This window comes from Pogoniulus pusillus, chromosome 31, assembly GCF_015220805.1.
Source record: "Pogoniulus pusillus isolate bPogPus1 chromosome 31, bPogPus1.pri, whole genome shotgun sequence".
NCBI classification, from domain to species: Eukaryota; Metazoa; Chordata; class Aves; order Piciformes; family Lybiidae; genus Pogoniulus; species Pogoniulus pusillus.
Window position 1 is genome coordinate 7,601,394 of NC_087294.1, and position 22,828 is coordinate 7,624,221.

General features: G+C 43.2%; 2 protein-coding genes across 7 annotated transcripts in view; one reads left to right on the top strand and one right to left on the bottom strand.

Annotated features, from left to right (window-relative positions):
* The window catches only part of REPS1 (RALBP1 associated Eps domain containing 1), a 67,409-nt gene extending 60,425 nt beyond the window's left edge, over nucleotides 1-6,984 (top strand). For 4 of the 5 annotated variants that reach the window (XM_064169481.1, XM_064169482.1, XM_064169484.1 and 1 more), the window contains 4 exons: nucleotides 605-700; nucleotides 1,584-1,732; nucleotides 2,352-2,457; nucleotides 3,630-6,984. In XM_064169481.1, coding sequence (XP_064025551.1) covers nucleotides 605-700; nucleotides 1,584-1,732; nucleotides 2,352-2,457; nucleotides 3,630-3,698 — 420 coding nt within the window. In that variant the 3' untranslated portion in view covers nucleotides 3,699-6,984. The remainder of the gene's footprint in view (nucleotides 1-604; nucleotides 701-1,583; nucleotides 1,733-2,351; nucleotides 2,458-3,629) is intronic. The other variant, XM_064169486.1, reaches the window with a different exon arrangement.
* A 7,352-nt stretch (nucleotides 6,985-14,336) lies between these two features.
* CCDC28A (coiled-coil domain containing 28A) lies at nucleotides 14,337-22,068 on the bottom strand. Of its 2 annotated transcripts, none has more exons than XM_064169274.1 (6): nucleotides 21,963-22,068; nucleotides 20,930-21,124; nucleotides 19,083-19,246; nucleotides 17,791-17,945; nucleotides 16,894-16,916; nucleotides 14,337-15,192 (listed from the first exon to the last, which is right to left on the bottom strand). In XM_064169274.1, the coding sequence occupies exons 2-6, from the start codon at nucleotides 21,085-21,087 to the stop codon at nucleotides 15,138-15,140; spliced, it is 555 nt and encodes a 184-aa protein (XP_064025344.1). In that variant the 5' UTR covers nucleotides 21,088-21,124; nucleotides 21,963-22,068; the 3' UTR covers nucleotides 14,337-15,137. The 2 variants fall into 2 exon arrangements, with proteins under 2 accessions (XP_064025344.1, XP_064025345.1); XM_064169275.1 differs by lacking the exon at nucleotides 21,963-22,068 and adding an exon at nucleotides 21,604-21,820.
* Nucleotides 22,069-22,828: the final 760 nt, after the last annotated feature.

Genomic DNA, 22,828 nt, shown 5'->3' on the forward strand with positions numbered 1-22,828 from the left:
TGGTGTAGGACCATTTGAACACTCTCCATGCAAACTCAGCTGTTCGCTTCAGCTGCCACTGAAAATTGCACAAGTTAAGCTTGCTGATTGGTTGGTGCTGAGGTGGGTAGCCAACAGTCACTTTGTGTGGCATCAGAGGGGTTAACCTTTGGCAGTAAACTGCTGTGGCAGTTTATCATCAGGCCACATCTTTTGTACCGTACAGTGCCTTGTGACATTGGGGATTTGACTTTATTCCAGAGGTCTTCCAACATCTGGAGTAGTATGCCTGAGAGCAGAGTGCTTTCAAGTAACCCTCTTGTCTTCAGTGATTTTAGGGTCTGTGTTGAATCTTAATTTCTGTTTCAAAAGACAGCTCTGACTACTGATTGTGGAAGTACAGCTTTTTATTGAGGTGCTTGTGACCAGGTTGAGTTGAGATGAGTTATCTCCTAAGCAGGTGGTGTTCTTGTATTCCAGCTTGTGCTTCTAAAGAAAACTGGAACTTTAGGTATTAACTGCATTTGAGTGTCAGGAACACAGCACACTTGTATTTATTACATGTGTTACTGATTGAAATACATGCCAAGGAGTAGTTTCCTAAACACATTTTATATTCTTTTAGGTTGAAAAGCCCTCTGATTCTGCAAGTTCTCTTAGAGTTGCCAAAGCAGATGGAAGAGCTGAAGACAAAGCACCTGCTAGTGTCCCCGCTAGTGCGGTATGCTGAGTATACTTGGAAGGAGAGCACACTTGTCTGAAATCTATGAAATGTCTGGTTTGGTTTGCAACAGCAGCTTCATACTCCTGCACTTGTGCTCAGTTTGCTTAGGTCCAGTATGTGCTTCAGATGGGCATGGTGAATTTTTGCATCAGATGATGTCAAGAATTAGCTTCAGCGTTGAAATAGCAGAAAATGAACATACTTCTAAGCATTCAAATTTTTGAAATGGAGTAAAAATGTTAGTGCAGGACTTGGTTAACCTTTGCTCTTTTTTTGTTACAGACATAATTACTGAGGAAAAAGCATCCTTTGAGATGCAGATTTCTGGTTTGAGACTTTTTACAAAGGCTTGCAGTGACACGACAAGGGCAGTGGCTTTCAGCTAGAGAGGAGCAGATTTAGATTGGATGTTAGGAACAGGTCCTTTACTATCAGGGTGGTGAAACACTGGAACAGGTTGCTTAGGGAGGTGGTTGGGGCCCCATCCTTGGAGATACTCAAGGTGAGACTCGACAGGGCACTAGGCAACCTGATCTAGTTGAGGTTATCCCTGCTGACTGCAGAGGAGGTTGGACCAGATGACTTTGGAGGTCCTTTCCAGCTTGGACCATTGTATGATTCTGTTGTCAGTAGTACCGTGGTGATCTTTGTCAGTGTGGTGCAGCTTCCTTCCCTTTCACCAAGGGCTAGGATTTAGTAAAGTTTTTTTACAGACTGTATGAGAAAGCAGCTAGATGCCTAGCAGGAAATGTCTGATGGGTTGTAAGTTCAGTTAGCTCAGTAACTGGTCTTAAGCACATGTAATGCAAACAAGCTCCCAGGTTATAATCCAAGTAAAGTGCAGTATGTGAGAATTAATTGGCTGTGTTCTCCTCTTCAGGGCAAAGGCACTACCCCACTTGCTCCACCACCAAAGCCTATTCGAAGGAGATTAAAATCAGAAGATGAGCTAAGACCTGAAGCTGAGGAACATACACAGAAAACAGGTGTCATAGCTGCTGTTCTTGCTTCACAGCCATCTATTCCTAGGTAACCCAAGAAGTGTATAAATACATCTGTTACTGGAAAATTTACATTTAAACACCATACACACTTTCTGTTCCAGGAGTTGCAAACAATTTCCATGTACTTGAATTAGATTAATTTAACAATTTAAAGGGTTTGGTTTTTTGGTTGTGTGTGTTTGTTAAACAAGATCATCCTGAAGCCTCTCCTACTGGGAAACCTTTATTCTTGAAGTATGAACTCTTTTTAACTCCTGCAACTGGTGGAAGTACTAAGATAGAGTGTTTATTCTAAGCAATGGTTGCTATGAACAGTTCAAAATGTGCAGTCTTCATGTCCTCCTGTGAGATCAAACTATTCCATTAGTCACTTTGAGACAAATGAATGTGATGCTATGTGTTGGGACTTCATAAAATTATTTGTGACAGGTTTTTAAAATGTACAGTTTTTTGTTTCATTGAACCCAAGTATGTGTAGCTTCCATGCGAACAAAAGCCAGGAAGAAGAGGGAAAATTAACAGTGTAGCAAGTTAAAAAAATTATTGGAAAAGAAGATTCTGCTCATTTGAAAAAGGAGAATGAAATTAAATGTTCAGCTGAAGTGATGCAATGACTTACTACAGTACTTCTAATATATTCTCAGATCAGTGGGGAAAGACAAGAAGGCAATTCAGGCATCAATCAGACGTAACAAGGAAACCAACACTGTTTTGGCCAGATTGAATAGTGAACTACAGCAGCAACTAAAGGTAATTCCAGAGTTTTCATTTGTTTTAAGAGATCAGCCTGAGAGGGCAAGGTGTTAGTGATGCACATTAACAGCCATCTCTGCACACCAATGAGGACACTAATATATACTATTTAATAGGCTTTTAGATCATAGAATTTACCTGATTGCGACAGACATTACTACTGCAAAACATATTTGTTTCAATGTATTTGCTTGCTTTCAGCTGCCTGGAAAATGAAAATGCTTAAACCTTAGTATTAATAATTTGAGGTAGCTGTTGTGGTCATCAGATACTTCAAAAGCTTTATTTAGAGCAGCTGATAGAGTTTCCTTTCTTCTGAAGTAAAATCAGAAACCTTAAAGTCTTTAAAAAACATTTGCAATTTTATTAATGCAAAACTCACAGCTTAAGAACAGTAACAGTAACCTGCTTATCAAATCAGCTATTATGTGTGGGCTTTATCTGTAGGCAGCATCTTTCTCTTGTCATCTTCTTAACCTTTCTTAAGATAGCTCATTTTAATTATCAAATTTAAAAGAAAGATCATCTTAGAGGTAAGCATGAATTTGTGTGGTGCTGTAAGGACTGGAAGGCAAACTGTTTGTAAAACACATAGACTCACAGGAACGTTCAGCTTGGAAAAGGCAACCAACCAAGTCTAACCAACTACTAACTTGAATTTCATCTGTTACCATGTGGGATTCAAGGTGCATAAAACTTATGTAAGGGGAAAAATTCAAGGGAAAAAAAATGAGCATCCCATCCTTTAACTGAGATGAGAGTTTTACCCTCTTAACATGTTAGACTTCATTTGAAAGTATTATAGGTGGGTTTGCAGCAAGAAACAGATTTGTGGGTTTGGCTGATTTGAAAGACATCAAAAATAGTAAATGAATCCACCTTTGAGGTAAGTATTGATTTCCATTTGTGAATGCTTACTAGCTGGCCAGTCTTCTACTCATTGCTCTGGGAGGAGTTCTCCACATTCCACAATCACAGAATGCTAGGGGCTGGGAAATGACCTCAAAAGATCATCTAGTCCCAGCCCCCTGCCAGAGCAGGATCACCTATACAAAAGATGTCAGTTCTGAAAACTGAAGCTGATGTTTACCAGTCCTGATCACATGAAGAAATTTTAAAGTATTCCTTCTCTCTGGAGAGTCAGTAGAAAAAAAATCTTTCTTTTGCAGGACGTTCTTGAAGAGAGAATCTCCCTGGAAGTCCAACTGGAACAACTTCGACCCTTCTCTCACCTCTAAGCCTACTGCCGTTAACTGTGAATTTACTAATTATGAAAGGGGTATTGGTTTCAAAGCCTATTTAAAGATCCATGCATCTAGCTCAGTGCACTCTGCATTAAATGTTGTGGTTCTGTTTTGTCAATTTGTTGACTTTTGTATTTAAGTACTTTAATTTCAGTACAAAGAAAGAACAGAAAAACAAAGCCTTTTTTCCTCGAATGTGACACTGCCTCTCACATCATTTTCTGTGGGCATCCATGACTTCTCTTGGACTTTAGTTTGCCACCAAAATTTTCAACTGGAATTTTTTAGTAGTTTCTTTTTTTTCCCCTTTGCAGAAGAGAATCGCTGATCCATTTGACTTAAGAATTCAAGCACATAAATCCTTCCTCTTTCAGTATGGCATTTATTTTATTGTGCCAGAAAAGACTGAAAACTGATAACCTGTCATCAACCAATGTCACTCCCCGAGATGCCTTTCACAATTGGAAAAGAGTTCACAATTCCAGAAAGCCTGCTCTTTGCAATAAACCAACTTATTCAGGTTGACAGAGTTCTTGCAGGCTGTTTGCTGTCTCATCTGGATTTGATTTTGTGGGGTTTTTTTTTTTGTTGCATACATTATTATAGAGTATGTAACCACAGATTGCCAGGTGTTCACATTTTACCCATTCATGATCCCTGTTCACCTGCATGCATATCTATGGCGCAGTTGGTAACCAATCAGACCTTTTTCAGTCCTCCCTCTTGTGAAAAGAGTTGGGTGTAAGTCCCCAACATAGTAATGACACATTTCCCAAGCACCACCTGTAATTGCATGTTTCACACATTACCTTTTAGTAACACATCACATCCACCAGTCCTCACTATAACAAACTGTATTGTCAAGTAATGTGTCAATACCTCTATGAACTTCTAATTCCCAGCAAAAAAAATTAAACAAAAATGAAGAGTTTGCTTTTTTTTTTAGGAATTCTGGGGGTACCTTCTGTCATCTTGTTTCCAGGCCTTATTTCTCTGGCATATAGACAGGCTTCACTATTAACAGAGTTCCCTGAGTGTATCCTGCTATTCAGGTTGATGTACTGTATTAGGATTTGTTGTATATTGTACGATACACACCTTTTGATCTCATGTGTAAATTTGCATTAATTGCTGACTAACAGCAGATATTCTATTTAATGGCTTCTTCTGGCTGTGGGATCATAGATGTTTAACTGCATGGATGTATCTCTGCAGAATCAGAACTAGCAATTGTGTGATTTTTACACCAATAAAACAGCACAATATTTTGATTTTGTTGATTCATCTTTGCCTGGGAATTGAAACTCATTTAAGTAGGGGGGGAGGGTTTCCTTACAGGCCTGCAGGGCAGTTTTTCCCTCATTTTGTGGCCTGTGTGAGAAACAGTTGATCATAATCCCTTGACCATTTCCTTCCCTCATCTTTTTAGATGTTGGTCAGAAGTTGTCAAAGTCTCTTGGTAATCTGTGGCTATACTCCTTTTGTATCCTATCAACAACTTTAATGCACATGTAACTTATAAAAAGTAAATACTGTTACTGACTTGTGTCCAAAAAAAGGTACAGTTCTTTAGTCTTTGTTTCTGGCTTCATTTCTTTGAGAGTACCTTTCAAAACTAAATGGATCACCTGTTAGCAGTTCTTATTGTCACTCTCAATTCTGTGCTTAAATGAAATTATGTGAACCTCTGCTTCCCTTCCTTCAAGCCAGATTTTTCTGCTGGTTGTGCTGTTTGTTACAGTGAAAAGAAGTACTTCTCTTTTTGGTAATCATGTAATTGTAGTTGGGGGGGAGGGTGTTGTTTAAATGTCATGAGTGTGGCAGATGGCTTATGTGTATAATCCAAAGCAAGATTCCCTGGTTTGAAATACACAGATGTCATAGTTGCATGAGAGGTGATATTTTCTGTTTGCATGTAAAGGGATTAAGAAATGATAGCTAAATGGGTACAAAGGTTACATATAAATCACATTTCAGTTTTGTCTTGCCAATTACTAGATAAAAAATAAGAATTTGCCTTTAAAAATACAATTTAACTTGGTAGAGGGCAAAAAAAATACAACTCAAACACTAAAAAACAAAACAAAACCAAGCAAAACAACAACAAAAATCATTGCAACAGAACTAAAAAGCTTTGGACTAATCACTTCTGTTAACTGCCAAGTAACAAGAGCAGTGTCTGAAAAAGTGGGAGAAGTGGGTTACTTGCTGTAGTTAAAGAATGTTGATTTCAAGCCGACTGTGTCTTGTCCATAGTTTATTTTAAAGTTAAAAGCATTTTAAAAACAGTACTATTTTCATATTACTGTTTTAGTGTTAAATCTGTGTTGATAGCAGCAGGATTCTTTTATCAGAATTTCAACATCTTAACCTTAAATGTAAAAAGCCTTTTACAGTCAAATGTCACACTTAGATCTGAATTTCTGTGACATCCTTATCTTTCCAGTAGAATAAGTTCATGTCTGAAGTGTTTAGCTAAAGTGAATATTTTGTCTCGCCAACAAGACTACTTTTGAGAACTTTTGATTACTTCTAAGACATTTGGAACATTTAAAAACAGTTTTTCATCACCAGGAAAAGCTTCCAACTAAAAAATTACGTGTGTCTTAAGAACATCACTGCCAGTGATGTTCCAAAGTTACCTCACTTAGCAATGGGATCCAACTTTAATCCCTTACAAAATTATTTCCTTGTCTTCTTCGTTTGTTAGATCTTGATCCAGCTACTTCTTGCATTCTTTGTGAACTTAGATTGTAAGCCTCTTTGGGGCAAGGAGTTATGTGCTGTACAAAAGATGTGCTCTCTATATTACAAGTACAAACACAGGGTGTTAAGTAGTATGGATTGTGAGTCATGGACCCAGCCGGGATGGATGGACACCAACCAGTGTGTGTTTCTGAAAGACCTGCCAAATGCTTTTCTTGGACTTGGTGACTGCAAGAGTGTCCCTTTTTTCATGTGACATGCATTTCTTTTGTTTCTCCCACCTCACGTGCCTCTTCCGCCTGCTTTGGGTGGTTTGTGATCCCATTTCTTTGGACTGCAGAGAAGATTTCCAGAATGTGAAGGTAAAAAGATGAAAAGCCACTGGTTTTGAGCAGTATTTTAAGCATCCTTAATGTGAGCTCCTGTTTTCTCTTTTTTTAACTTCACATTTCACTTGCAATTGTATAGTATGGGAACTAGAGGATCTCTTACTACTGAAAATGTCTTATATGGGGTGAACAAAGTTGAGGTTATAAATTCTTAAGACTAAAGAAAATAAATTTGCAGCATTGTTTCTGTGTGAGATGTCTCTGTCCTTTATGGATGGGGGTGTGCCATTGGAATGTGCTACCCAGGTCGGTGGAGGAGTCACCATCCCTGGAGGTGTTCAAGAGAAGACTGCATGAGGCACTTAGTGCCATGCTTTAGTTGACTGGATAGGGCTGGGTGCTAGGTTGGACTGGATGATCTTGGAGGTCTCTTCCAACCTGGTTGATTCTATGATTCTCTCCCACTCTGCATTTAGGGCAAAGTTGAATTTCCCAACTTTGAGTGACCTGAAATCTAAATTACTTTTTCCTAGAAGGAAGGAAAGAAAGAAAGAAAGATGTAATCACTGTCTCCTGCCTCATTCTGGGCTGAGTTTCTAGCAACATGTAGTTTCATGAAATTATAGGAAAAGTGTGTTACTCCTAAGTGAGCAGTAACAATGGAATTTATACTGTGTGGAAGATGAAGAAAAGAACTTGTCTTTTCTAAACATAGCTGCATGCTTAAGTTGCTGAAATACTTTAGAAAGCAGTCCATGTGTGTTCATTTACACTCCCAAGGTCAGGTTTTTGAGGCATACAGCTGAATTCCGTAGACAGAATTCCTGCTTGTTTTGCTGTTCATATTGCTTCTTATAGTCTTGAAATGGTTAGAGTGGTTTGAGTTGGAAGGCACCTTTAAAGGTTGTCCTGTGCAAAAGCCCTGCAGTGAGCAGGGACATCTTTAACTGGATTAACAGCTTTAACAGAGCCCTGTGCGACCTGACCTTAGATGTTCACAGGGGTGGGGTTACTACCACTGCTCTGGGCAACCCATTCCAGTGTTTTACCATTTTCATTGTATAAATCCTTCTGAGCATCTAGTCTGAACTTTACTCTCTTAGATTAAAACCATTACCCTTTGTTAACAGGCCCTGCTAAGAGTTTGTCCTCCTCTTTCTCACTGGCCCTGCTTAAGTACTGAAAGCCCCCAAGAGAACACACAAACAACTTGTTCCTCCAACAAATAAAGGGGTTAAATGCTAAGTTTCTTAGTCTTTGAAAACAACTAACTAGTGGTTGTACAACAACAGTGTTAAAAATGTCTCTATACTAACAATGAGGCTATTCAGTGTTGTCCCAATAATTAGTACTCCAGCAAAATATAACCTCTTTTTCCTCTTTTTTTTTTTTTCCTCACAGGACTCCTGGAATTACTTTTCAAAATTCACTTCAGTGTTCAAGAGGATTTAATGCTGTGTCATTTCAGTAATACTGGCAAAATGGTTTTTAAAGGAGCAACTCCTGCTTTAAAGCTACACTATACACTAACTCTACCTCAACTGTACCTGCCTGTACACTGTTAGTGTATTCCAAAATGATCTTACAGGCTTTTCTTCCAGCTTATTGATAAAGAGGTATTCAGTGTCTTGCATTAAGGTTATTGTCAGAAACAGCCTTAAAATACTCAACAATTCAGAAGTGTAACTCGAGGGAATTCTACATTTGCCATCTTACAGCTTGTACCCAAAGCTTTAAGAAGACTTATTAGATGATCAGAGGGCTGGACCACCTCCGCTATGAGAACAGGCTATGAGAGTTGGGCTCTTCAGCCTGCAAAAGAGAAGGCTTTGAGGAGACCAGGTAGTAGCCTTACAGTATCTGAGAGGGGCCTACAGGAATGCTGGGCAGGGACTATTGACAAGGTCTTGTAATGACAGGATGAGGGGTAATGGGGTTAAACTGGCAGAGGGGAGATTCAAACTAGATGTTAGGAAGGAGTTCTTCACAGTGAGGGTGGTTGAGACACTGGCACAGGTTGCCCAGGGAGGTTGTGGCTGCTCCCTCTCTGGAGGTGTTCAAGGCCAGGTTGGATGAGGCCTTGAGCAACCTGTTCCACTGGGAGGTGTCCCTGCCTATGGTGGGGGGTTGGAACTAGATCATCTCTGAGGTCCCTTCCAACCTAAACTATGATTCTACTGTTTATCACCCTTTGGGCAGTACATTGCAGTGAAGAGCTACATGAGTTCCACTCTGACAAGATATGTGCTTGACATTTTCCCTCTTAGATTAAGTATGTGTCAAATCTGGAAGCATTTGCAATCTGTCTGTCCTTTTGACTAGTCTTGATTACGAGCAATTTAGGAAATGAACAAAACATCATAGGTACTAAAAGCAGTTTAAACTCATGTTGATGGTATGTTGCCAAGGCAAAATCTAGCAATACTGCTGTTGACCTGCATGTAACTGCAGTATTTGTTTCCCAGTGTCACAGAGATAAGATACACATCCTACTCTACAATCACAGGATGTTAGGGGCTTAAAGGGACCCAAGGAGATAAAGTCCAAACCCCCCCTGCCAGAGCAGGACAATACTATCTAATACAGATCACAGAGGAACACATCCAGACAGGCCTTGAAAGTCTCCAGAGAAGGAGGCTCCACAACCTCTCTGGGAGCCTCTTCCAGTGCTCTGGGACACTTACAGTAAAGAAGTTCCCCCTTGTGTTGAGGTGGAACTTATTTTGCTGCAATTTACACTCGTTGCTCCTTGTCCAGTGATCAGAGCCTGTCCCCCCACTCCTGGCAGCATTCAGATATTTATAAACATTTATCAAATCCCCTCTCAGTCTTCTCTCCTCCAGACTAAACAGCCCCAGGTCCCTCAGCCTCTCCTCATCAGCCATGCCCTCCAGTCCCCTAATCACCCTTGTAGCCATCCACTGGACCTTCTCCAGCAGATCCCTGTCCCTCTTCAACTGGGGAGCCCAAATGCATGTCAGCTCTTGTGATAGGTCCCATATGGCAGCAATGGTGGCTTTTGCTTCCCATCATGTCATTTCAGAGGTCTGACTATAGTTCAGATAAGACTGCCAAGAGGGTATGGTCAGTCCATGGTGTGGAATAAGTTAAATGTAAGGAACAGCACTTGAACTGGGAATGTCTTCTGCCAGGAGCCTGTTGTCTTTAGTAACTCTTCAGAAGGCAAATAAGAAGGGCTAAGATTTGATAGAGAAGTTGGGAATTGAGAAAGGTGGCACTAAAATCAATCAGTTGCCCTGACATGCAGCTTGGGAGGGGTGAGTGGAATAAATACTGTAGCAGTTGATGTAAACTCTAATTGTTGGTGTCTGTGAGGGCTTGTGAAGGTACAGCATACGTAATTGTCTGCCTCAGACTGGGCAAAAAGGTGTTTGCAGAGGAGGTAGCTTCAGCAATGTATGATTTCTCAGCAGAAGTCTAAGGAAATACTTTTGGAAGGCCTCTGGTGAAGTGCTTGATTGAATTGATGTGGAATTTGTCATGCTAAGTGCTGTTGTGCCTTATTTTGCAGATCTTGATACCAAGCTTGAGTTCAGGCTAAGCATGAAAACAGAGGATGTATTTCAAGAAAAAGATGACTTTATAGGAAGCTGTAATGCAGTGTACTCAGGGTGTTCTACCAGCAAATGCAGCAGTGCTTCCAACTTTGTCACCTATCCCTGCCTTTGGAAGAAGAGTCTTGCCATTAACAACAAAACTTCATCCCAGAGCTTCAGTCCTGTTGTCTTCCAGTGCCCTCATGAGGGAATTTAGTCACCTAATCTGATCAGAAGAAACCAAGCAGTCATAGAAGAAACAAGAGGTCCTTTTGCTGTAGAAAGGTACTTAAAAGCACTGTGTTCCTTGGTTTGCTCTGCACTTTGTCTTTAGTAGTGGAAAACCACTACTGTAGAATCATAGAATCAGTCAGGGTTGGAAGGGACCACAAGGACCATCTAGTTCCAACCCCCCTGCCATGGGCAGGGAGGTCCTACCCTAAATCATCATTAGTTCACATAATTTTATCAAAATTAAGAGGTTGGTCCCTTTGATGGACTATTATGGCTCTACCAGGTTCCTTCCACAGGTGGACTATCCAGCCAAGAAACATGCTAAAATTGGTAGCATCTCAGAACTTTTCATGCTAAAAGTATCAAATACTTTGTGACTTTCTGTCTGTTTTTTTTCCCCATGGTCTTTTCAAACAGTGGAATCCTGTGAAGTTTGAAGTTTACCTTTGTGCAAATAGCTGTGCATGTAGAATAGTAGGTCCTTTTGTTGTTCCTGTTGTGCTAAAAGACATTTATCCATTGACTTCAGTGGAGCTGCATTTCAGCTGCCACAACACAGGACCATCCTGACCTGAATGAACACTGAGTAGTACCAAAACATCGAACTGAAAATAGTTATTCTGTTGATTCCAAGATAGAATTGAGGGGTTAAAGTTTTGATGAAGATGATATCACAACATAATTCCTTTTTTGCATGTTTTATATTTGTGTCCTTGCACACAAATCCAACAGTAAGGATAAGGGAAAAATGAAGGTAACTAGATGGAATGCTGGAGGGAAGCTTGCAGCTCTGTGTGTCAGCATCTGTAGAAGCAGTGCTATTGTCCAACTCAGGTACTTAATACTGTGTGCTTATAATAATTGTAAGTCTGAATACATATTTATCTAGCCTGCCTGAGCTAAATTCTGTAGTCCTGCTCTGGCAGGAGGGTTGGACTCTGATCTAGGGAGATCTCCTCCAAACCCTAACATCTAGTGATCTATCCTTAAATTAGGCATCGACTCAAGATTTGTAATTTTTATGCTGCATCCACATGTTTTGGATAATCAAGCTGGTAACCTCAAAATTAACTGAGACTTTAAATCAATTAAGTGAGTTTCAAATCAATTAAGTGAGTTTCTGGACTCTTGGACATGTAAATTTACTAACAGAGGACATGTAAATTTACTAACAGACATGTGAAATTGTGCCTGCATGCAGGTTTCTTTCCATGCAGTTCTGTATTTTAAATGCATTCCTGAAACCTTGGTAAAGTACAGCCTGATGCAAACTCATAGTAGTGCAGTAGTGCATCCAGTTGCTGTGAAATTGCATAAATTTAATAGTCCTACTACAGAAGTCCTCCTTGTAGATTTACAAGCTGCTTTAGAAAATTTCAGTCTGTGGCAGGGGGGTTGAACAAGATGATCCTTGTGGTCCCTTTCAACCCTGACTGATTCTGTGATTCTATGAATGGTTATAACCTGCAATGCTGATTTCAATTTTCTTCTACCATAACCTCACTTTTCTTTCTCAGGTGCATTGCAGTTTTTAGGGTTGCACAGTCATACTGGCACATGCTTAACTGTTAGGCTGTATTCATACTGCTGTTTTGAACTTTTCAGTCTTTTGGACACCTACATAGTGCCTCATCAGTCAGGGTGATGAGATTATTTGCAAGCTACCCTATTTCATAGAATCATAGAATGGTTTAGGTTGGAAGGGACTTTAAGGATCATTCAGTTCCAAACCACCCCCCTGCCATAGGCAAGGACACCTCCACTAGAATAGGTCTCCAACCTGGCCCTCAACACCTCCAGGGAGAGAACATCCACAACCTCCCTGGGCAACCTGTGCCAGTGTTTCACCACCCTCACTGTAAAGAACTTCTTCCTAACATCTAGTTTAAATCTCCCCTCTTCAAGTTTAAACCCATTACCCCTTGTCCTATCGTTACCTTGTAAATAGTTCATCCCCAGCATTCCTGTAGGTCCCCTTCAGATACTGGAAGGCCACTATAAGGTCTTCTCAAAGCCTTCTCTTCTCCAGGCCGAAGAGCCCCAACCTTTGTAGCCTGTCCTCATAGCAGAGCTGCTGCAGCCCTCTGAGCATCTTTGTGGCCCTCCACTGGACTCGCTCCAACAGTTCTGTGTCCTTCTTGTGTTGGAGGCTCCAGAAGTTTAATTTCTCTGGTCCCAGTCCTCTGGTTTGTTCTCAGTTTCATGTTGTTTTTTAAATTGGTTGATACCATTAAAGACCACTGTTGGGGCTCTCCTACTAATCTTGGTGTTTCTGAACAGCAGGAGAATAAATGTGACCTATTACAGTGATTAACTTAACTTTTAAAGATTGTCATGGGTTAAAGACACTGGGGTGTCTTAAACCACAGAGTATAGACCTCCACAGGCTGGAGAGGTCCAGGAGGTGGACCATAAAATGGAACATTTTTTTATTTCACTCCCAGAATGTCTACATCTTCCCCTTTATAAACAAACAGCATAGGCTGTCCAGCCCACTCCTCCTTTCCCTTCTCCCTTCCCAGCATGGGCTCCCTTATCTCATGTTTGCCAGGGAGTGAGACCTGCAGCTGGCAAGCTCTATTTTAAGCTGTCACTCAGGTTTGGTATGGGGGGGGTTTGATCTCGTTTGGGGGGAGGTTGTGGAAAGCTTTGGCTTAGGGAGGCTCAGAGTGGAGAACTGGGCAGGGGTTGACTACAGATTTGTGTCTATGTAGAAACAAGGCCATTATGCTGACAGTGAGAAGTGACAGTGTAGAAAAGGATAATTGCTAAGTGATTGGAAGCAACCTTGGCTTAATTTTGTGAGAAGCATGTTGTGTTCTAGGGATGCTTGGGTTTCACAACACAGCAGCAGCAGGGTAGGACCCCAAGCTACTTCTATCTGCATACAAAACTCCCATAAAATCTCAACATCAGAGGAGGTAAAGCAGGTGAGGATGAACATGAACAGCACATGAACATCCTAAAGAAAAGGCCCAGCTAGGCTTCCTCCTGGTTTGTTACTCATTGAGATTTACCAAAAAGGTGAGGCTGGGAACAGGAGTGTTCTGAGGTGGAATTGGTTGCCAGAGCACACTGTGGTATTTAAATGACCTTTATATCCCTGGCTGCAGAGTGCAAATTTGGTGCTACTTGTGACTCAAAAGAGATGGAGCTAATAGGATCAAAGAATGTTAGAGGTTGGAAGGGACCTCCAGAGATCAAGTCTAACCCCTCTGCCAAGCAGGATCCCCTAGGGTAGTCCACACAAGAGTGCATCCGGGCAGGTTTTGAATGTCTCCAGAGGAGGAGACTCCACACCCCAGCATGCAGCCTGTTCCAGTGCTCTGTCACCCTTACTGTAAAGAAGTTTCTCCTCATGTTGTGGTGGAACCTTCTGTGTTCAAGTTTGTAGCCATTGCTCCATGTCTTATTACTGTGCACCACTGAAAAGAGATTAGCCTCATCCACTTAACACCCACTCCTCCAATATTTATAGCCACTGATGAGATCTCCTCTCAGCCTTCTCTTCTCCAGACTGAACAGCCCCAGGTCTCTCAGTCTCTCGCTACAGGGAAGATGCTCAAATGTCCCAGTCATCCTTGTGGCTCTCTGTCTCTCTTGAACTGAGGAGCCCAAATTGCATCCTCTCCCAAGATGCCAAACAGCCATCTTTTGTGCTCTGCCCACAGGCCCACGCCAGGCAACTGAAAGCTTTGCTCTAAAGTAGGATAAATATTTCATTCCTTGTGCAGTAAGTATGTAGCATCTGAATGTGTTACCTAGAAACTGAGTAGCTAGTACATCTAGAATCAAAAGGCATAGCCTGGACCACAACAGAGATATTTTAATCTAAAACCAGCCTGGTTTTTACACACCTTTGTTCTGCCTGTGAATACAAAGATGAAACCAGTTAATATCAGACTACTTATAACATAGCTGTGGCTACAACTTTGCATATATTTGATTTATTGAACAAGAACTGTTTTTACCCAATTATGTAATTTCACACTACTTATGTGGACTGCTAGCATGCATGCTGGTTTTAATTTAGTGATGTTTTGCAAGTACTCACAGCAATGTAAAAAGTGAACTCTGCAAACATTCAGGGCCATGCAAGAACTCCTCTCTTAACACAGCTCTAAACAAAGAATCACATTTTACTTAAATTTATTTTTCATGATCTGTGGCATCACTGACCAGGAGAACACTGAAGACACAGTATGCAGGTGTCCACATACTGAGCAGAAAGGCAACATCATTGCTGCCTTTATAAATACTGGAGAAATCCTGATGAGCTGCTTATATATATATATAATTTTCAACCATACACCACTGAGAGATGGACTTCCACATTTCCCCAGTGTTTCTGTTAAATAAGGCAATAATAAAAAGCAGTGCCACAATCACCCACTTAAAACTCTAGACACTGAGTGCTGACATAACACAGTGCTCAAAGAGGACTCTGCAAAAATAATCACTTGTATTTGCACTTGGATTCTGCATTGCTTAAAATTACTTCAAACAGCAACAACAAAAAGAATACCCCAAACCCATAATTGTTTCAGATTCCATTCTCAGGGAAGAAAACAGCTTCTGGGAGAACCCAAAGTGGCAAAGCTCTCCTTTCAGCCTGTGGTACCATTTGGAATATCTTGAACATCTGCTAAATGTAGTTTTTGGCTGAAGAAAGCAATTAAGGAATAAGCTTTTCACATACAGCTAAGGTTTGAAGAAGATAGCGTTGTTACATGAAACTGCTCAGTCTTGTGATGATCATGCATCGTAGAATCAGCCAGGTTGGAAGAGACCTCCAAGATCATCCAGTCCAACCTATCCCCCAGCCCTAGCCAGTCAACTAGACCATGGCACTAAGTGCCTCATCCAGGCTTTTCTTGAACACCTCCAGGTACAGTGACTCCACCACCTCCCTGGACAGCCCATTCCAATGCCAATCACTCTCTGGCAACAACTTCCTCCTAACATCCAGCCTAGACCTCCCCTGGCACAACTCGAGACTGTGTCCCCTTATGCTCTTGCTGGTTGCCTGGCAGAATAGACCAACCCCCACCTGGCTACAGCCTTCCTTCAGGTAGTTGTAGACAGCAATAAGGTCACCCCCTGAGCCTCCTCTTCTGCAGGCTAAACAACTCCAGCGCCCTCAGCCTCTCCTCACAGGGCTGTGTTCCAGGCCTTTCTCACCAGCTTTGTCACCCTTCTCTGGACATGTTCCAGTATCTCAGCATCTCCCTTGAAACGAGGGTCCCAGAGCTGGACACAGTATTCAAAGTGTGGCCTGACCAGTGTTGAGTGCAGGGACAGAATAGCCTCCCTTGTCCTGCTGGCTACACTGTTCCTGATACAGGCCAGGATGCCATTGGCTCACTTGGCCACCTGGGCACACTCCTGGCTCATCTTCAGCTACTGTCTACCAGTACCCACAGGTTCCTTTCTGCTTGGCTGCTCTCCAGCCACTCTGTCAGATGAATTCAGTTTCAGTCTTATGTGAGTTTTCAACCAGGAATCTTCCTTGATGAGACCTACCTCTAGAATTAACTAGTGGATCAAGAGAAGTGGCAGGTACTTTTACACTGTTAAGTGATACCACATTCCACTTGTGTTCTCTGAGACCAAGCCTTAAACAGCTTTCCACAGTCAGAGAGGATATCTACCAGTGCACTATCTTTAGACCTAAAGCAGAGTTCCACCTTCTTCAATGCACACAAAGTGTGTAACATCAGAAATAACTAGGCTGCAGTATAAACTGAAGGCAACATACCTCAACTGTGTTGTTGGCAAGAGCATATAAGCTAAGCCATTCAGCCTTACCTTCTGGCTGGGCTAAGAACACAATTCTTCAATTACCAATGTTCTGCTGACTTAATTACAGCCTGACTCTAGAAATAAAATTAGGTCAGTCCACTATTCACAATAAAAAATCAGTGACAGCTGCACATTATTTCTAGGAAGAGACCTAAAAGATAAGATTCACTGATATATGAGACAGAACAGTTCTGGAAACTACAGAACAAATATTGCTAGGTATGTTTGTTCCAGGATGTCTCATCCAGACACATTCAGAAAGGCCCTGTTTCTGATAGGCTTGCCAGCAACCATCAGCAGATAGCTAATGTGTGCCACTTAAAATAAAACACCATATAAAAAAAAAGAAACCAGTCTAGAATTAAAAGTGTTAATATCTAATCATTTATGTATTGGAAGAACCTAAAATCCATGCTGTTTTACACTACTGACTTCAAACTGTGGCTGTTACTAAAGCAATTTGACTCCTGTAAAGACACCATAGTTACTGGAGAAACATAGTGTAGTTTGCTTACAGTTAGCAGTAGCTGTCATGCAAAACAGACATTTATAAAAGGATACATAGATGAATTCAGTTCTTCTAGCTGCAATGTAGAAAGAGATTATGTCAGAAATGGCATTTCAGTTAGTCAAATGCAACAGTTATGCTGATATGATGGAATACATTAAAACAATGAAGGAAATCACATGGAAAGCTGCTAGGATGATGAAGGGGCTGGAGCACTGCATTGTGAGGAAAGGCTGAGAGACCTGGGGCTGTTTAGTCTGGAGAGGAGAAGACTGAGAGGGGATCTAATCAATGTTTATAAATAAGTGAGGGCTGGGTGTCAAGAGGGAGGGGAGAGGCTCTTCTCACTTGGGCCCTGTGATAGGACAAGGGGCAATGGATATAAACTACAGCCCAGGAAACTCCACCTTAACATGAGGAAGAATTCCTTTACTTAAAGAGTCACGGAGCACTGGAACAGGCTCCTCAGAGAGGTTACTGAGTCTCCCTTTCTGGGGACTTTTCAAGACCTGTCTTGATGTGTTCCTGTATGACCTGCACTGGATTTTGATCCTGCTCTGGCAGGGAGGTTAGACTCAATCTCCAGAGGTCCCTTCCAACCCCTAACATCCTGTGATCCTGTAATATACAGATCTAAATTCCTTGTTACATGTGGTCATCCTCAGTTGCCAGGAGGATGGACCAGAGGAAAAATGGCTGTTTTTAATAGATCTACATCTTTAGACAGTTTACAGTTAAGATTGTTCCACTCACCACAACAAGCAGTGGCCTGTAAAAGAAGAAAACACAGAAGTGTGTTTTCTCAAGACCAAGGTGAGGGCAGAGCTTATGCCTTGGTTCATTAAAGAGCTTTGTTCTCCTCAGCTGTACATTGCTGCTCACCCAGCAGTGTTTTCCTGAGCCAAATGCTGTGGGCAAAGTTCCATGTGTTCTGTCCTCCCAGCACTTACATCTGACAGCAGCCTATCCAGGTTGGAGTCACTGGCCAGTTTTCTTTTGTCTTCAGGGAGTTCTTCCATTTCCCCATAGAGCTCCAGATTGAGGCGAGCGAGTTTCTCCTGCATGCTCCGCACGTGCTCCATCTGCTCGATGGAACATTCATTTCCTGGAAGGAGGAGCAAGAGCTTTAGTAAGAACACCTGAGAGAAAATGCAAGGCACGAAGATGCAGCTCTTTACATTAGACAAGAGGAATTTGAACATCAAATGTACAAGTTAATTTGCTTGCTCATTGATTTCTGCCTTGTTTCTCTGATGAAGTTGCTGTCACACTGTCTGATGTTATGTTGTGCTGAACTTGCAGTAACTACCAAATGTATTAACTGGGTTTTTTTTAAAGAATATAGATGTGGTTTTCTTATCCTTCTAAATTTCTGTCCTGTGGTGGGTTTTCAGAAATCACCACTCAAATAAAATCTACCAAACTAGCTCAGACAGCTTAGACATAAACTGCAGCTGTATTCTACAGCAAGCTAAGTTTACAAGCATATATGAAAGATATATTTACATGTATTTAAAATTATATACAACTTAGACATAACACAGAAATCCAATCCTGCTCCCCTGCACAAAGAAAGCCCAGAAGGGGCCAATGCCATCTACTTCTCTCTCCCCAGACAGAAAACCAGCAAGGCCTCACACATTTTCAGGTAAAGGTTAGTACACAGTGTGGAAGAGTCAGAGAGGTGAAGGAACAGTGACAGAGCCCTGAGAGCAAAACTGTTTTATACATTGCCATTTTATCCCTCTTAGCAATCCAGTGAACGATACAGACTTGATCATTATTACTCTTTTTACAACCAAGGCCCTGCTCATTCATTCTGTATTCAAAAGAATGTCCAGAAAGTTATTCTCTCTCTCTTATTTGTAATTTAGAATCAAAATAGAGCATTAGCTCTTAAACTACTACATCTCCAAATTAGGAAGCCTCTGGTTTTTAAATACAACCACAATGAACCTTCCTTCTAATTTTTGTTAGTCATAGAATCAGTCAGGGTTGGAAGGGACCACAAGGATCATCTAGTTCCAACCCCCCCTGGTAGGGAAAGGAAATAGCATTTGAGTAATCTCACACCAAAGACAGCCTTACAATAGGACTAGAAGTCAAAAATGCAGTAAAATATATTAATTGTTAAACTTCATTTCACATTACAGAGTCCAATATGACAAACTGGCAACAGAATTTTTTTGCCAATGCAGAGTTATAAAAACAGTTACTGCATGCAGAAAATTCATGTGCTTACCAAATGCTTGAAGTTTGCCAGAGTGGAAGTCATTCAGGAGACTCAGAAGTCCTCTTTCCATTTCTTGGACATCTGACACATCTGTGAGAAAAGAGTGCTGGATTGGTGCTGCCTGTGCCCCTTTTGCCTCATCTCCTGGAGGTTTGGCTTTCTCTTTTATTACACTGGGAAAAAAATAATCAAACTATTACTCCCTGCTTTCACTGAGAATCTGAAAGGTAAGCTAAGTGTACCTCTGAGCTTTGAAAATTAAATGGAAACTATATATTTCAATCACTCCAAGTTAAAAAAAACAGATCACTTGTTTGGCTTAAGGATAAAGAACAGCATCACTGTCTCCTGGCAGTCTGATGCTGCAAATGAAGGATTCCAACAATCTGCTTTCCTGCCAATAATGGGAAAGATGTATATAATGGCCACCTTAATCACAGAATTCACAGGGCTGGAAAGGGCCTCAAGGATCATCTAGCTCCAACTCCCCTGCCATGGGCAAGGACATCTCACACTAGATCAGGTTGCTGAGAGCCACATCCAGCCTGTCCTTAAAAGACCTCTAGGGCTGAGGCTTCCACCACCTCCCTGGGCATCCTCTTCTGCTGTCTCACCACCCTCGTGGTGAAGAACTTCTTCCTAACATTCAATCTGGATTACCTACTTCCAGTTTTGCTCTATTCCCTTTAGTCCTATCACTACCCAACATCCTAAAACATCCCTCACCATTCCTAATAATCTGAAGAGGACCATTACCCAACAATGACACATGCACATGGAGCTTATCTACATAAAATCATCCCCCAGAAAATCTGTGAGCAGTGTGGAAAACACTACTGTTGTAGGAGCATTAACATATTTCATCTGGAAAAAGAAGTATGGACTTTACATTGAAGAAATGTATTCTTCATCAAGCTCAGACTGGTTCCTTCAAACAGATTATCTCTTAATGCAACAGTTCAGTATCAAGTCTTCATCTAATACTTGAAGGTCAGTAAGCTCAGCTGCCTCTCCTCAGACAATACTTCATTCCAAAATCCCTCCTAACTTACTGTATGTGCCACAGCCAGGAAATTTTCTGATTTGAGAAAAATTAGTATTCAACAACTGATATGTATGGATCACCAATAACACAGAAGCTACTCCAAAGCAGTGCTTTCAGAAGAGCTGAATGGCTGTCTCCACACATAATGGGCCTGGGAGCTACTGCTGCCACTGCTGATAGGTCCCCAAACACACACCTGGAAATTCCAGATTAGTTTATCCTGTTCAATTTATGGCCATTTCCTATCCTACTAATCAGCTTCAACTTTGCAGTCACATACCGTTTTACTTGTTCCTCCAGCTTCTTCCTACATTCTCTATATTTGATCACAGAATCATAGCATAATTTAGCTTGGAAGTGACCTCAAAATCATCTAGTTTCAACACCCTGCCATAGGCAGGGACACCTCCCACTAGAACAGGTCCCTCAAGGCCTCATCCAACCTGGCCTTGAACACCTCCAAGGAAGGAGCAGCCACAGCCTCCCTGGGCAGCCTGTGCTAGTGTCTCACCACCTGCCCTTTAACCAGTCACATCTGGCTATTGTCTCTTCAGCTAGACTGGTACCAGTATGAGCCTCCAGTATCATGTAACACTTTATAGAGCTTACAAGAGGAGTATCAAGCACCATTTCTGTAAAATAAACACTGTACTGCATCAAACACCAATCACACTGCCAAAAAAAGCCCTGCTGTCAAAAATCACCACAAGTCTGAAGCTCTTTATTCTACCCCAGCTAGTCTAACCACCCTTTCATCTGTCCTGAGCACTTGTGGGTTTCCACCCAGCTTGCAGGATGCTCCCCGGCTTACCGTTTTAACTTTGGCTTTTGTACGGCAGGCTGTGGCGCAGGGTTTGAAAAGGCTATGCTTTTACTGACTGGCACAGAGCTCTTCTTGGAGCTAGCAACCTGAGCAGGATGACTGGTAGACGATTTGGGGCTCCTCCTCTTGATTTTCCTTTCCTCCATTTCTTCCAGCTTACTGGATCTAGACTAGTTTCTTGTCCTCCAAAAGGAAGAAGGAAAAAAAAAGAGAAACATCTACTGAAGAACAAAGCAAGTGCCTGTGCATTCAATTATACTTCTATAGTTTCTTTGAAGAAATGAGTGGCTGCTCATCTTTGAGCAAGAGAATCGTTTTCAGAAGCTCCCCAAGACCATCTGATCAACAAAACAGGCAGGAATTAGAATCTCCGCCAGCTTCAGCTGACAGGTCCTTTTGATCTCAAGCTTTGGATCTCATGGATGAGTGCCATGCAACACCGTGCCTGCTCAGGTCTATGCCGGTCCAGCTACTGAGAAACGAAGGTGGCATCGGGATACTACGATTGATGCTGGCCAAATGAGCTCCTCTGAGAGGAGAGCAATTGCCTCAACGCTCAGCTGGTGCCAAGTAGTATTGCTATTACTTACGCTCTCGATGGGTGCTGTCCAGTAAACCCATGCTAGACTGCTGCTACTGTATATGCTACTAACGGGTGCTACCTGATCATCTCCTCGCCTGCGGGAACGCCTCCTCGGAAACCCACCGCCCCACGGTGGGCACTGTCAGCACCGCGACCGCGGACCCTCCGGGGCTGCTGCCCTCTCCCAACCCGCCGCCACCTTCCCGTGGTGCCCTGCCCCTTGGCTGGGCCAGCCCCGGTGCATGTCGCCATTTTATGGGCACGAAGCCTCGGCACGCCGCCCCGGGAAGGAGGGGAGGCACGGCCCCGCAGCCCCGGCCCCGCTAGCCGCGGCCGATACCCAAGCCCGGCCCGGCCGCCCCGCCCCGCCCCCGCCCGCTGCCGCAGAGGGAGGCCCCGCCCCGCCGCCGCGCGCCCCCCCGGCCCGGCCGCGCTCACCCCTCCCCCGCGGAAGCGGCAGGCTCGGCCGCGGCGCTGGGCGCGATGCATTCTGGGAGCCCCGCCCCGCGCCGGGCCCTGGCTCCTGTGGCGGGCAGGGCGACTACCGCTCCCAGAGCCCTCCGCGCCCAGGGGCGCCGGTTTGCGCATGCGCCGGGGCAGCGCGCCCGGCGGGGCCAAAGCGGGGTGGGCTGAGGGCGGGGCCAAAGCGGGGTGGGCTGAGGGCGGGGCCAAAGCGGGGTGGGCTGAGGGCGGGGCCAAAGCGGGGTGGGCTGAGGGCGGGGCCAAAGCGGCCGTTAACGGCTGAAGGGGACGGCGGTTGGAGGGCGGCTTTTGTAGAGCGCCGGGCCATAGCCCGTGTGGGTTAGCGGTCTCTGTGCCTGCCGCTGCGTCTGAAACGGGCCGTGTCCTTGGCCTCAGGGTCTGCATGGAGGCGGGAATCTCTCGGCGCCGGCCATATCGCCGCCGCCTGCTGCCGTGTTGGGAGGCGCCTCTGACCGTGCTAGAAATGCCGGTGAGGCGGCGAGTTGCGCAGCTCTGAAATGTGGAAAACGGAAGGAGAGAGGAATGATGAGAAGGGGATTGCCTTCTCGGCAGCAGTGCGTTCCGTGCCTTGTGAGGCTCCCGGAGCTCTGTCACCTGCTGAGACAGGGAATCGGGCGTGAATGTTCGCGGCGGGCTGGAAGCTTCAGCTTGGTGCGAGGCAGATCCTCGTCAATGGCAGGCCGTGTCCTCTGGGTGGCAGCACCACTTCGCGCTCTGGGGCCCTTAGAGCCTCGGCTGTTCACCTTTCCCCCTCGGCTGTTCACCTTTCCCTTCTGGGCTGTTCAGAAGTAGCAGCGAGAGATAGCAAGTCTGAATAATGA

Bases quoted from the DNA above. Each gene is read 5' to 3' on its own strand.
- CCDC28A (XM_064169274.1), bottom strand. From the start codon at position 21,087: ATGGAGGAAAGGAAAATCAAGAGGAGGAGCCCCAAATCGTCTACCAGT. The intron at 19,247-20,929 runs GTAAGCCGGGGA...TTTTTTTCCCAG, and splicing joins CAAAAGCCAAAGTTAAAACG to TGTAATAAAAGAGAAAGCCA. The intron at 16,917-17,790 runs GTAAGTGCTGGG...TCTACATTGCAG, and splicing joins TGGATAGGCTGCTGTCAGAT to CTAGAAGAACTGAATTCATC.